The sequence below is a fragment of the Lagopus muta genome, chromosome 5, assembly GCF_023343835.1.
Source record: "Lagopus muta isolate bLagMut1 chromosome 5, bLagMut1 primary, whole genome shotgun sequence".
In the NCBI taxonomy this organism is placed as follows: Eukaryota; Metazoa; Chordata; class Aves; order Galliformes; family Phasianidae; genus Lagopus; species Lagopus muta.
The window spans coordinates 46,583,796-46,598,976 of record NC_064437.1 but is presented as its reverse complement, the minus strand read 5'-3'; the positions used below and the strand labels follow the sequence as shown (position 1 = coordinate 46,598,976).

Sequence of the window (15,181 nt, the reverse complement as noted above, 5' to 3'; positions counted from 1 at the left end):
GTAGCACATCCACACGTATCAAATGCTGCTTAAACTTAAACATACTAACTTCACAATCACATCACACAGCAGATCATGCCTTAGAGTCACCCATGCGGCTCCTGAAATAGAAGCTGATTTCTCTGACTGAGAAGCATTTGGTATGTCTGTGTGATGGTCCTTCCCCTCCTAGAGGTTGCTTCAATGCCGCAAATTAAGTAAAGACAGAATTGATGGAAAAAAACATCTGACTCCCTATGTATTCCACCTCTTCTCCAATACTAAGGGTGGATCTGCTACCTGAAGCTACTCTTTGTGAGAAAGCCCTAAAGCACTTGATGCAGAGTAGGGTTAGATTATCTTGTCCAGGGCTATTACTGGCTGCCACTTACATCCACACTACACAACACGCAGCCTCAGGACTCTACAGATTCATGTGCAAACCAACAAAGTTTACATTTTGAGACTCCAGTTTCAAGAGTACTGTAACTATGAAGCATAGACATCTTGTTGGGAGTTATCAGGACCGAGTGAACGGTTGCCATTCTTCTACACTCACAAAAACATCCAGCAGAAATGCTTCTATTATACAAGAGGAGGAAGGTCCTGGAACTGTTCATCGCTCTCCATGGACTGTTGGAGTCCAACATCCAGATTAAAAGTAGTTTTTCGAGACAAATCTTATGCTAAGTCTTAGGCTAAGGTTCAAGAGACATTAAAGTCCTTCACAGAGGCCGGATCTTAATAACATTTTTGAAGCTTAGGAAAAGCATATCAGCCTCTTCGTGAATGAAGGCTCTAGAGATTGCAATACAGCTAGTTCTTTTTTACTCCACAGCCTCTTCTTGCTCCCAGGCAAAGTGGGCAAGTGGAGAAAACTTCAGCACTTTCTGCTAACGTTCTCCTTACTAAACACTTCTGTTCATTCTTTTCCCTCCTCTTCCTTCCAGTTAACATTTTGATTCTTGGTCATTAAGCAGATGAGCAAGTGAAAAAGTCTTTCCTAATCATTTTGGCAAAAATAAACAGTGCACCTGGAATAGAGTGAGAGCATGCAGCCTGGAAGTATAAGGCCCAGAATTAACAGAGATGGCTCTAAATGCTGCAATACAGCAAAGCAGACACCTTGCATTGCACACTGACATAACTCACTTCCGAATTAGGGATACATGAAATAATAAGAGGAAAAAAACTGTAAGTGCTCTGTGCCTGACTGCTCGTGTGCTCCATTTTAGACGCACAGGTTTGGGTGGCAGAACCCTTAATGATACAGGAAAGTCTTGGGACTGACACCTCTGCAGAGATGTACGCCAAGAAACAGAGAACTTTCCTTACCAAAGCAGTTTATTTTCATACAACTTATTCCAAACATAAGCCAAATCAAAACTCACTGAAAAAATGTTTTGAACTCAATAAAATCAGAACACTTAGAAAAGGGTTGAAAATAAAACTGACAATGACAAATGCCCTCATAAATTTAGTCAAAAGAGAGAAAACAAAGATCCAAATTTCTCATTAGAGGAATCCAGCAGATTGGTACCAAACACAATGTCATAAGTTCCTTACTTAGTGCCCGTGTGTGACAGATTAGAAGAGACGAGCAGTATCAGCTAGCCTGGTACGACTGCCCAAATCCAGCAAAGAACAAAAATAATCTTTTAAGTCTAGCAGGAAAACACGTTAGTGGGAGAGGGTAACAGAGAGCCTGACATCCTTATTTATCTACATAAAGTTTCTCTAGTGTCAGCATATGCACTGAATAACAAAACCACCCCATGGATGCTGAACTATGCTTGAACCTGTAAAATAGCACCTCTGATGTCTATTTACTTTCATAAAGACTAAAGATACGCAGGAAGCATTCTCTGGTTCATCAGGAGTTTGGTTCAAAATGAGGCTGTAATAACAGCAACGTTCATAACCAAGCACTAGAAGAGCTTGCAATGATTCCAGATTCAAGCAGACACAATTATGTCTGCAGAGAAACAGCATAATTGAGAACAGTGCACTGTGCCATCAGGACCTAACTTTATTACTTACTGATGAAATCTACGGCTCTGGAAACAGTGAGAATGATGAAGCTGAAAGCCAGCCAAAGCACGTGGGTGAAGCAGAGAGAAAGAAAGAGAGAAAGAGGGAGAATGATGGCAACTAATGCACAGCAGGGGGAGTAAGAAAAAGATACCTGTAGGCAGCACTAGGTGAGGAGAACTTTTCACTTTCTTCACAGGGATTATTGTAACGGCAGAAATAGAGCGTGTGTATAAAGGGACGTCAACAGCTGCAAACACAAAAGTGTAAATGGCACATCCAAAAGGGAAGAACAGAGTTTGGAATCATGCCACTAAATTTTCTAATGTACTCAGAGACACAATAGCAGGAAATTTCAAACACAAAAGCAGTCCAGAGAGCAGTGATGCAACCACTAAAAATATCCCTGTGCTTGTCCTAATCCAGGATACGTCTGCTTTAGAGCACGCACAGAACTGCTTACTGAGTCAACTAACTGCTGACCACCACTATGCTGCAGGGGTAACAAACCTGGAAACATTAGTTTTTACAAGCCATAATTTTTTTTTAGTGTGACCATTCAGATGCGATACACTACATGCAAAAATAAAAATGTTAAGTCAATTTTACAGTGGCTCAGTTAAAGTGAAAAAACAGGCAGAGGTTCAGAGAGAAACACCAAGAACTACCCATACTACAGGAATTCTGCATTTTAGGGCACATAAGTTCAGCAATAAAACAGTACAGAAATATTAAACACTCCTGAAAAGCAGTTCCATGCTGAAGTGTAGCATCAAACATCTGGTCCAGAAAAATACACCTATCAAAGCAGTAAATTAAAGATTTCTCCTGCACACCATTACTTAGCATAGTACTTACAGTATACATATAAAATATAATGTTTCATATAATTATATATATATATATACATATATATACATATACATACATATACATATAAACGTAATAAAATTACATATTAAAATAATATAGGGAAAAATCATAGGTAGCACAGTGCAAAATTCTACCAGTGGTTACAAAACTCTCCAAAACTGTTGCTACTTCCTTTCCATTTCTTTATTGCTGCTAATGGGGAACTCTATTACAGATGAAAATAAAAAAGGTGAAACTACATATAGGTGATACTCAATAGGATCTGCCAAGATTAACACCATGCAGTCAAAGCTCCACTAGAGTAATGACACAGTAATAACACAACATAGTGAGTTGTGCTGTTGATTTCTGCAGAGCCAAGATTTTCTCCTTTAGAATCTATTAGATTTCTGCATGGAAATATTAGCCAGAAAGTGGCAGGTGTCCTCTACACTCCACCTCCTTCAGGCCTGAAAAATCAGGAGTAAGAGGAACCACATCCCTAACACTTTTCACACCACCTCTGAGCACTGGGTGAGAGTGAGAGAGGTACTGACCTCAGAGCACCGTGCACATCACCTGGTGGCAGATCCTTCTGGCCCCTGGCAGAACTGGGAAGCAAAGACTTCCATCTGGCAAAGGGCTCTCAAGCAAGAGGCTAGAGGAAGAGCTCAACAAATTTTTTCAAACCACAGATAGCTGTTGATTTTTTGGATATGATTGAATGGATTGAAAGCCATTTCCTTAGAGCAAACCAAATCAAACTCTGTTCTCCACGCATCTCCCTGAGCATCCTGAATTCAACAGATCTCTCAACTCCAAAGAGTCTTCGGTTTAGGAAACAACTCTAAGGCTGTTCTGCTTTGCAACCGACTGAATTCAGCCACCCACAATGCAGTCAAAATACTAACCACTGTAAAAAGGCATTGAAAGAAAAGAAAGGAAATGAACCCTGCAGACAACCAACCCATACAAGCACATACTTTCACCCTGCCAAAATACACACCATCACTATATAATACTGAATGCTATTTAATGCTTCAAATCTGTTGATGTTAACATGAAGGCTGGTTTGTTCAGATAAATTGGGGCTTAAAACCCTGGTTGCTAATGACACATTTCTTTATTACATAATCAGTTCCAGCTCTTTAATTCTGGCTCAGAACTTCACCTCTCACTGAAGTTAACAGGGTTCACACACAGGCATCCAAAAGTCCATGCTGCTTAAACACATCAAGATACTGATACACAGGTGCTCACAAGTACTAGAAGTAGTGTACTGCTTTCTTCAAAACAGCACAAAAAATATGCAAAAATGCAAATCCAGCCTGCCACCTTTTGTTGCTTAAAAGACAAAGAGCGCTTGTTCAGCTAAAAAATGCTGCTGCTGGCATGCCGCAGCACAAGGCCTTTCTTGTATCAGTCGCCAGGCAAACTAAATTTGGAAACACTGCTGTGGTGCCCAGGGAAACCAACCACATTACTCAGCTGACACACAGGGGGAGCTGCAGAGGTGGCTCTGAAGCTCTCAACCCACCTTTTTCTTGTCCATTGCTGCTCAGCCCATTGACAACAGTTTTTGCAACATCAACTTCTTCACGTTCTGCAAGAAAACCAAGAAGCAGATTACTTTACAAGTATTTGCAACTGAATTTCACATCTGAATATGAGGGTGTGCTATGGGTCTGAGCTACTTGATTCTGGAGATCGGAAGTATTCCTACCATCTCTAGAAACGTTGCTTGGAGACATAAATCTCCCTTGGATGACACCTAGGTCTCTCTTTGTCCTTTGTGGATTGCAGCCACTTTAAAAGCAGGGACTGTCTCTATACGTATAGATGGCACTCAGCTCAATGCTGTTTTCATTTTTGGAGGGACATGAATACCCTAGTTTGGGAAAAATAAATGCTCTTTGCTACCATGTTAGCCAGATGTGAGTACAAACTCAAAGATAAGAGAGCTGGCCCACACTCCCTATTTTTTCAGCTATCTGCTGTGTTGGCATGAATCAAATTGAGTTTTGTGAGTTTAAAGAAACAAGACAGCACTGGAAAGGATCTCCAATGGTCATCTGAAGCCATGTTCCTGACCCACAACGGGGACATACGTATCTATCTTTGTAATTACTGACATATGTTTGCCTAACTGGTTTTTACAGTATCACCCTAGAGTAGTTTATTACAGTGCTTTAAAACATCGAAGTTTTTGCAACTTTTAAGTCAAATTCCCAGCTCATGCTTCTGGTTATTCTTCTGGTATTTCTCTGTACGATCTCCAAATGGTTCTGTTTTTTCTCAAAATGCGGTGCTAAAAACTGGACACAATACTCCAGCTGAGACATGATAAAGTGCTAAAATCAAGTGGGAATGTTATTCCATGGGTTCTACATATGGTACTTTAGCATGGTATCTACTTTAATTTTTTCAGTCTTGCCTTATTACCCAGACAAACCCAACACTTGTCCTTTCCCCAACTATCTCCATTTCTTTTACCCTCACTTTTCTTTGAAGAGCTAATTTTTCCTATCCAGATGTCAAACTTTGCACTCACCTCCGTTACAACAGATCTAAGTCTTTCAGAACTCATTCCAGACTACAACAAGCTAAAGTGACCAACTTTGGCTCAAGATGTCAGAGCTTTATAGACCAATTTGAAAGAACAGAAGTCTAGCCAGGACACTACTACAAAGTCATTCCACTCTTTCTCCAAAAGTTAGCATCCCTGAGCCTTTCCTCAGAGGACTGGAGCAACTGTGAAGAGGAGATAAGGGAGTTGGGGTCATTCAGTCTGGAGAAGAGATGGCTCCAGGGAGATCTTATAACACTTAAGGGGAGCCAGGAGGAAATCTATGGAAGGACACCTTATCAGGAAGTATAGCGATAGGACAGGGAATAGTGATTTTAAACTGGAAGGGGGTAGGTTTAGACTAGGTATTATTAAAGAAATTCTTCCCTATGAGGGTGGTGAGGCACTGGACCAGGTTGCCCAGAGAAACTGTGATGTTCAGTCTCTGGAGGTGTTCAAGGCCAGGTTGGATAGGGCTTTGAGCAACCTAGTGTAGTGAGAGGTATCCCTGCCAATGGCAGGGGTATTCGAGGGATTTTTAGGTCCCTTCCAACCCAAACCATTCTGCAATGCCAGGGCTTTGCCTGAGAACCAGGATGTAAAAGAGTCAGAAAAAAAAAAAAAAGTAATTGGATCAAAAACTATTAGGAATAAGTCCAGCAATAGAAAGGTAGGTTAATGAGGACAAGCAGAAAATAACACAGACTTACCAGAGCTCATTGTGGCAGAAGGAATTGCCTTTTTCACTTCTGGATTTTGTTTATCTCTGTTTAAAGTGAAAGGTAGACTGGTTATTTTGTTTAAAATCTGCTTAGACAGCAGCGTATCTAATGCTGAACAATCATCAAAAAAACCAAGGTAAGAACTGCAAGAATTTTCTCAAGAAACTGAGTTTCAAAATCAAGATATATTTATGTCAGCAGTTACCATTTTTGTTGGTAATTATCAGAAATTAAATTTTCACATAATATACATACTTCCAACCTAAGGATCATACCAAATAAAGCATGAGAGTTTCTATACAGCACACTACAAATCTGGATAAGCTTCTAATATATGAAAAGCCCATCATCTTTGATTAAAAAAAAAGAAAAAATCTTAGTGAGACCATCCATTTTTAAGCTAAAACTCTCAAGCTTAGATCACTGCCACATTTCAAGGTTATCTGCTACTCCTACTAACACCAGCCTCCCTGGTGGAAGATGTTAGAATGAAGAATAAGTATTTGTAGAAATGTTTATTAACTTCTGCACCAACCATTTCCAGTCCTGTTCCTGGTATCATCAGGAACAGGCTGCAACAGGTGAAACTTCAAATTAGAAGCTTTAATGCTCCTGGGATCAAAGGCAATGAAGTTACCAATCTGCGATAAAAAATCTCCGATTGTGAACAGAGATGAAAAAAATAAATTTTCAGTCATGAGAAACTATGTAGGACAACTGCAGTGCCTATTCCTGGTCAAGACTTGGTACTACAAACAGTTTTCAATGTCACTGCAGATGTTGGTCTGAAAAGAAAAAGAGCAGCATTTCTACAAAACAGTCTATGTTTGCCAGGACTTCTTAACTCTCCTGAGGTCTAGGTTGATAAAAACTCTTTAATTTCACGTCTCATTCTCCCTCCCACTTCCCCCCCAAAAATTAGCACTAAATAGAGCATGAGTGATTCCAGCTAATTAAATGCTTTTCAGGGCACAAATAGGAGTAAGTATCACAAATTGTGCAATTGTGCATAAACAAACACCCTAATCTGAAGGAATACAACCCCTTCCCTTACTTCCAGGCTGCTTGGAGAAACAAGGTGGCAGAGGAGACATTTTTTGTTTTCTTGTTTTCCTGTTAGAAGAAGCAGAGGCAGTAGTGGGATCATCTAAGAGGTGGAAATTGTCTTCAGGGAGTTCAGTTTGCCTCCTTGCCTGAAGCATCCCCATTCTCAAGCAGCATTCATTCCATACCAATCAGAATATAATGAGCACATTTGATAGACAGTCAAAAGGAAAGTAAAGAAAATTAAGCTGGCAAATAAAATAATGGATTCACCTGTAAAACTAGCTGATATCTGAGCTTTCAGGCATGTCACACCAGCAACAGCTGCCAACACTTAGTTATTTTATTCATTAAAATGCCCAAAAAAGGTACTTCATTATGGGCCGGAGAAGGCTCGGCAGGGCACAGCCTAACTCCAAACTGATCCCAGAAAAGGAGCAGCAGGCACAAAATAAAGCAACTCAACAAAAGCCAAACACAACCAAAAGGCCTGCCAACACAGCACCCGCTTTTTGTTCCTACCATTTCGTATTAGAAGCAAGAGCCCTGAAATAGTAATGGTTGACAGCCTGAGAATTTGGCCAAATGTATTTATTAATAATGATCTTTCTGATCTCTGTAAGCTTCAACTACAGAAAGTAATTACCTTAGTTGAGGTAAAGAATAAATAAATGAGCTAAAATTACAGATTATCAAGGCAAAGGAAGAAGCAATATCACATTCGTCTAGCTATGGAAAACTATTATCAGTTAAACTTACTGGAAAAATACAAGTTCCTTCATAGAGCAGGGAGAAAACCACTGCAGTTAAGTCTCAATTCAGCTTTAGAAATAAAAACATTGTGAAACTGAGGGAGGCTGCTAGTACCCAGAAGTACTAGCACAACACTGGCCCTCTCCTTGGGATATGTACAGGTCAATAGGACGTTTCCTCTACACTGAGTATGCCCAAAAGGTTGCATGTCTTCCTCTGCTATTTAAGATTTTTAAAAGGCCCAACAAACTCCAGCATGCTACCCTTCTGGCAGGATACACTAAGCTCACACACCTGGCAAAGGCCAGGTTCTCAGCAATATGGTGGTAGAGCACATTTCTCAGTAGCAGTATCTGAGCAAGTACTTCTCTGACCCCGTGCCTTACTCATTTTGAAGCGTCTCTTCTCCACTTAGAACGTGACATCACAACTGCCAGGAAACTGATTTCAATGGTTTCTTTTGTATTTGAGAGTCATGACACTGCTTACAGAATAAAGCACTTGCTTCACCGTGCTAAGAAAGGCATTCAGCAAAGAACTCACACACAAAAAAAGCTCAATTATTTGGCCTTAAAAGAACAAATTACTTTTCCACAAGAAGCGATTTGAGATCAGAAACTCAGTTGTAATTAAAGGAATAAGTTTCCTAAATTAAATGAAGGTGGTGTACAAACTCATTAGAACTAGATCTAGAAAAACAACTACACCCATATACTCACACTTAGTTGCAATTACAGAATCCAATTAAAACAACAACCATTCAGCGTTCATTAACCGTGAAACTAACCAGTATTATTCAAGCACTCATGAACATACACTTAATATAGGTTCCCATAAAAAGAATGGGTTTGGAGTGCTGAGGGTTAATGTATGCAATCTAGAGCACTTCAACTACTGTAACTCTGGAGGTTCCATTTTAAAGTTGATTTAGGTCATTTGAGGGTCTGTGTGCAGACTCACTGCAGCCTGGTACAAAAACAATCTGCTGCTTAGATTGAGAAAATTACAGAGCATGTTTGAAGTTGAGAATGTGCCTCGGTGCCTTTTGCACCCTGTTTCCCATAGGCTTCACCTAAACCATTCACTGAAGTCCTGTTACGCTTGTATTTTGTGTAGTCTAAGGCTGTTCTCAGGGCCAGATTCTGTTTAGTCCAACAGCACACCTGGCCTGGTGCCCCCTGCATTGCCCTCTGTAACATTTGGGAAGATATGTGCTATAAGTCAGCACACTGTGTTTGTGAGAGCATCCTCAGGCAGAGCAGCCCTGCCAGATTGGTTGGACAGGCTGCACATGGGCTGCAGAGGCAGGTGGATCTGGGAACATCTGCTGCTCTCAGTTCCTCCTTCCTGTAGAAATGATCACACAGACCCCACAGACATGTGCAGAACGCACAGTCATACTTCAGGACTGAATCTTTTGAAGGAAATCAAAGGTTGGATCCCTTGTGCCAGTCTTAGAAACTGAAAAACAGTACCACCAAATCAGGCAAAACAAAAACCGATCTCCCACACAAAACCACCACAGTGTCTCCTAGGTCCCTGCTGAAAGGAGCAGATCACTGTCTCCTTCCAAGGTCTGAATTTATGCCTTTCCTGAAATATGACAGACATAGCAACAAAGCTGCAGACATTCAAAACACAATGAAAGGTGATGAATTCCTAAGGGCATAAGCCAGCAGTTGTAATGCTGAAGATGCCAACGCCTGTATGTAACGTCCAGCAGCTCCTTGCCAGCTCTGTACCTCTAGACGGGTGTTCAGCACTCCTTCCTCCCTCTCACCCCCAGCACATCTCTCCCAGGGCCGCAGCTCCTTCCCTACTTGGTGTGGAAACGGAGCACAGTGGATTTAGAGCCCTATTTAGGAGGAATGCAGATAAGTAGTGACTACTACTGCGCAGCATGTCTCTGGATTATCTCACATGCTCTAAACATTCAAGTGCTCCCCCTGCAACGGTCAGGGTAACAAACAGCTCATTAATTGTCCCGAGTAAGGACGCACGCTCTGCAGTCACCGGTATCTCTGCCGGGAGTCGTGGGTGGTGGTTATTTTTGGTGGTCTAATGTACGTGTGGGGAAAAGTCATTTCCTCTGGTTTCTTCTCTTGCTGTTACCGATAGCCCCGATGACTTACTTAGAATTTAAGAGCTGTTGCTAATGATAAGCATTCAAAACTCATCAGGCAGGCCTTAAATTCATTACTCAGATTCCCCGCTTTAGCTCCTCAGTTCTGAGCTTTCACATTTGCAAAAGTGTTTCTTCACACACAAGAACGTTGAGTGTTTTGTAGCATGCAAATGAAAAATCAAAGTCTTGTTTATATAATAGTCTAGCTATTAAGGCTTTTAGAAGAAAATTGGAGATTTTTAGATCTAAGAGATGATGAGCATTCACAAATGCTATTTTTCACTTGATCAGCCCTTGAACATTACTCTGGCACCCACTTGTGTAGCCCTTGGCTCAGCCCCTCTCTCAATGCCACCAGTGTTCCTGCCCCAGATGCTCCACTCAGCCAGCAGGGCCACCACCATGTGATCCCAGTGATCCCAGAGCTGGACAGGGGGCAAAGGGCTGCACTGCTGCCAGCGTCTGCTACTAAGAGGTTCCTCTGCTTAAAGCAAGCCACTGGAGAACACAGCTGTACTTCTCATGCTGTACCACATAAAAGGGAGCAAGAGAAAGTAACTTGGGAATATAAGAGGCACAGCTCTGGGTTAATCCAGTCAATCAGCTCTCTTCTCCAAGTATCATTACTCTCTTGTCCTGAAATACTGACGGAAATATGTTGCCTGTCAGTTTTATTTTAAGGGTTAAAGAACGTCCTGTTATTCCATCAGAAGACATGATGCTCCTAGGAATAAATGTCAGGAAAGGACTGTGAAAAATCATAGAATGGCCTGGATTGAAAAGGACCATAATGATCATCTAGTTTCAGACCTCCTGCCATGGGCAGGGTTGCCAACCACCAGACCAGGCTGCCCAGAGCCACATCCAGCCTGGAGTCCTACCAGCTCCAAGCAGCCTCCTCCCCGCACACACTTCAGCAAAGGTTCAGACAGCACTGAGCAATGAGGGCTCAGCTAAATTCGACAAATGACAGCGCTGCACACAAGCTGGAATAGCATGTCCTTTTAAATAATTGAGCTTACAGCTGTTGGAACAAACAAACATAGCACACTGCATATACAGTACTGTTGTCTTTTTTATTTTTTAAATATGGTGCATGTTTGCTTCCTTTCTAATGAGCTTATCTGGGGTATGTGTGCCAGTCTGGGTATAATTTAACAGTAACATGCCAGCCCATCAAACAAGAAATGTAAACCAGGAGATGTGACTTTAAGAGCTCAGAGATGCCTTCAGAATGAAGTTATCCTTCAGTCACCAACTTCAGAGCAAACAACTCTTACCAGCAACCTGAGTTAACTCAGTTCAAGGTCACCACTTTCGAACACTGCCAAGAAGGATCTGTGGGGTCATCAAGCTTACTCCCATGCTATTGCAGGCAGCTGTGTCATACAATCCTGGGCAGGAACTCTTCAAGTCCCAGCTTGAAACCCGTAAGGTTTCTTGCCTCTACAGCTCCTCCTTGAAGCTAACTCCTTCCTTCTTATGAGTAGAACATTGTTTCTGACTTGCAACTTGCATTGTTTCTGACCTAAATTTAACTGGTGAACAGCTAGCACCAAACTGTTTTGTACCAACATCGTTTTTCTGTTTACATAGGCACCATTCATTTTCAGAAAGCAATTACAACTCTGAATGTGGAAAGGACCTGTTTGCAAACCTGTAAACAAACGTTTCCAAAGCCATTGGTCTACGTGCTGTCATCCATCTCTGAAATCCAGCAAGCAAACAGCATATCTTTAAGGCTGGACATACAAAGCTTTAACTCTGGTCAGCATCACAGAACCAGAGAGCAAAGCCTGAAGGTGAGATGCCCAAGAGCTGAAAAGCAAGGTTCAAAAGGCAAAGCAGCTTCTCTGGCCTGTTCTAACACTGGCCTGTCTTTGAGAAACAATTCCATGGTCAGTGGAACTTCAGAAAATGATTTGATGTCCACAGGGATCTCCCATGCAAAGAAATAGACTGGAATACTGTCATCAACCACTAAGCTCTCGTGATGATGACTCAGACATGTAGGGTTGTGGTGCTGGAGGTGTCTCCTGCTCAAGCCATCAGCACCCTGCTCTGCCGCAGGCTCAGGGCTGGGAAAGCAACAGCTTGGCACAGGGCAGGAAGGAAAGTGACTACACATGTTGTGGCTCCCTGCTTCCCATGGGATGAGTTAACTACTGTTATCAGTAACTTTCCAGTCAAAAAATAGATGATAGATTTTAAATGCACTGTAACTGGGCTTTGACTTCCTCCTGAGTCCGTTGTTACTGCCTTCTGTTTTTGTATTTGATGGCTGAGATCATGGTGACATTGGCTGTGCCCCATGTATCATGTGTCTGCTAGAGAAACAATTGCCTTTGTGCGACACCTATACACCCAAGCAGCTCACGTTGTAAAGGTTCAGAAACTTCTAGAGTATTTTGAATAAAATCCTATATTCAGTCGCAGCACCTGAGAGCATTAGAGGGGGGAGGTGACAATTTCTTCTCAGCTTTATCTGCAATACGTATGCTAACACCTCACAGACAGAAGCACTCTACAGACAAGTGGCAGTGCAGCCCATGCAAGGCAATTCCCAGAGCACAGCTCTCAGACTGTAGCTCTAAAGGAAAGCAGTAAACAATTTAGCAGCCCACCACCACCTGGGACAATTCAGGATGCTTAACTGAGACTTACATAAGAATTCAAGCAGGACTCACACAACTACTGAAATTGCCATTTACGTACAGTGAATAAGGGGCAATGAATTCAACACTGTCAAATTTACCTTTTTGCAGATTTACCTTTTTGGGGCCAAACAGTAGCAATCGCACCTAGCCTAGAGCATGCTGGTTTTATACTTCAACTGGAACAAGCAGAAGATTCATTTAGTTCAAGCTGTTTTGGGACTATCTGTACCATCCGCGCAGCTGGGGTGCTCTGTGTGTTGCACTCAGCTGCATACACCTCTGACACTTGTGTCTGCAGAAGAATTGCTGTAAATTAACAGACCCAAATTCCAGAAGCCCTAATTACATATAACAATGGATCCGTTCAGCTGACAGGACAGAGGGACACGCACAAACACTACACTGCATTTAATACAGTGAATGGCATTCTGTAAATACAATCAATTAGATCATCTAAACAACATCCAGCAGCTTCTCTTGCATGATTTTGTACAGCACAGACTATAACGGCTGCCTTCACTGCTGTCATACGCTCTCAAATAGCAAAGCAGTAAATAAGTGGAAGTTTTATTAAGTAGAAATACCAATTAGCAATTGACTAGTGTCACAAAGTTCAGATTCCAAATAACCTAATTTTTGTGAAATATTTGTAGAGGAAAGATTCTTGTGCACCTCTAACACCATAAATAAATACCTTAATACTACAGATCACCTTCTACCATCTCAGACACATCCTGAGACTCCTAGCTTTGCAAGGCAGAGGAGTTGCTCTGGTATTGAATCATCACTCTGGCAATTGTATCAGACAGCTGTTAATCATGACCTCTGTTAGCGCCGTTTCAACCTCTTCACAAACACTCAGTAAGCAACATTTGGCATAGAGATGGAAGATTCAAGCCTCTGCTCTATGTATTGTCTGAAATTAACTAAGCCAGAACAGGGTAAACAAGGCGTGTATGTCAGGCTTTGAGTGTTTTATGATGCCTTCAGAATAATCTAAGCCATTTTGAAAGTTGTTCTCATTATAAACACAACTGCAATGATCTCCAGGAGATCACAGAACAAGGTAAATCTAGCCCGTGTATGAAGGAAGTAAGCCATACCCCTTCTTCCAACACACCTCTGACAAGGCTGAGGATGTACAGGGAAGTTGGACAGGGTTGTTCTCCTTAGCCTTTGGCACTACTCTAAAGAAACCTCCCTGGAACCAATTCATCTGCCTGAATATAGGCACAAAAAGGCCCCTGCAAAACCCAGAAGGCTGGCTCCCGTAATACGTCCAAGGCCAGACAGCAAAGCCACACCTGCCAGGAATTCAGGCTAAAGTCCTGGCCGCTCACCTTGCTGCCTCTAAAGCTACTTACATGCTGGAATGAAGAACACAGCAATTGCTCCTCTGCTTGGTACTGAAAACATTCTGAGAAAACTGAACTTCTGGGTTAATAATGGTTTGACATTTGAAACATCTCCAGAAATTGCAGAATGCCAAATTTCAGAAATCAAATCTCATCTTCGCTTCCCTCTGACTCCTCAAGAATCAAGTGGCATATTGCTGAGAACTCCACATCCACTCTCCTCACTTTCATTTTAGCAATAGATTTGGACTCAGCTCTCAGGAATAAGTCTCAACCACTCCTTCACATAAAGTTAGTCAGAAGAATGATGCAGTAATTTGGGTACAGATGCTAGGACCTGCTCAGTTCCCTTATCCAGGACACAAGCTCACAAAATGACTATTCTAGATATCTCCTCTCTTTTCAAGCAGCAACTGGAAATACCCACCCATGTGAATCAAACAATTTCAAAGTCAGTGAGCGTAGCCCAGCAGACCTACCCACTCATTGCACATTAGCAGGTGCCAGTGCCATGTGAACTGATCTCCCAGGGCTTTATAACAGCTCCAGGAAGGCTAGCTTTGACTAACTAGGAAAAAAACACAGCAGTGTTCTTACCTTGATTCAGACTTTTCAGTTAATGGTGCCATTTTCTTAGCCCCTTAATTTCATCCCATATGAACATAAGAGTTAAGGAAGCCTTTCACTGTGTTGCCTAGTCACTTGGCTGCTGAAGTGTACCAAAAAAATTGTGGAAACCTTTCTCTCTCTCCCTGGCACCCTTAAATACTTTGCTCCTCCTCCTCCTGTGCTTTTATTAGCCAGCGGGTTCTTAGTCACACCATGCTGTCACTAGGCTTGCTCATCATCAGCCACCCCCACCCAGCCTGCTTGTCACTCGCCTGCCACTGTCATCAGGCCCGATGCTGGCTCTTCCTGCAGCTCTGGAGCTGGGGAAGAGAGGGAAAGTTGGGAGATGACTCTGTGGTAGCAGGGAGATGAGACGCACTACAGAAGGGAAGCAACAAGCAAGCCTTGTAGAAATACTTGATTAAAGCATACAGGAAGTACTTGAAAAAGAGCTTTTTCCTCTTTCTTTTTCATAACCGGAGAGTATC

At 42.0% G+C, this 15,181-nt stretch overlaps 1 protein-coding gene across 19 annotated transcripts in view; it reads right to left on the bottom strand.

Annotated features, from left to right (window-relative positions):
* The window catches only part of SORBS1 (sorbin and SH3 domain containing 1), a 74,156-nt gene extending 59,305 nt beyond the window's left edge, over nucleotides 1-14,851 (bottom strand). For 5 of the 19 annotated variants that reach the window (XM_048946723.1, XM_048946724.1, XM_048946725.1 and 2 more), the window contains exons 1-4: nucleotides 14,682-14,849; nucleotides 6,139-6,194; nucleotides 4,400-4,465; nucleotides 2,165-2,260 (exon numbers count right to left, since the gene is read on the bottom strand). In XM_048946723.1, coding sequence (XP_048802680.1) covers nucleotides 2,165-2,260; nucleotides 4,400-4,465; nucleotides 6,139-6,194; nucleotides 14,682-14,713 — 250 coding nt within the window. In that variant the 5' untranslated portion in view covers nucleotides 14,714-14,849. Of the gene's footprint in view, nucleotides 1-2,164; nucleotides 2,261-4,399; nucleotides 4,466-6,138; nucleotides 6,195-14,681 lie in introns of all 19 variants that reach the window. The other 14 variants (XM_048946731.1, XM_048946732.1, XM_048946733.1 and 11 more) reach the window with 10 other exon arrangements.
* Nucleotides 14,852-15,181: the final 330 nt, after the last annotated feature.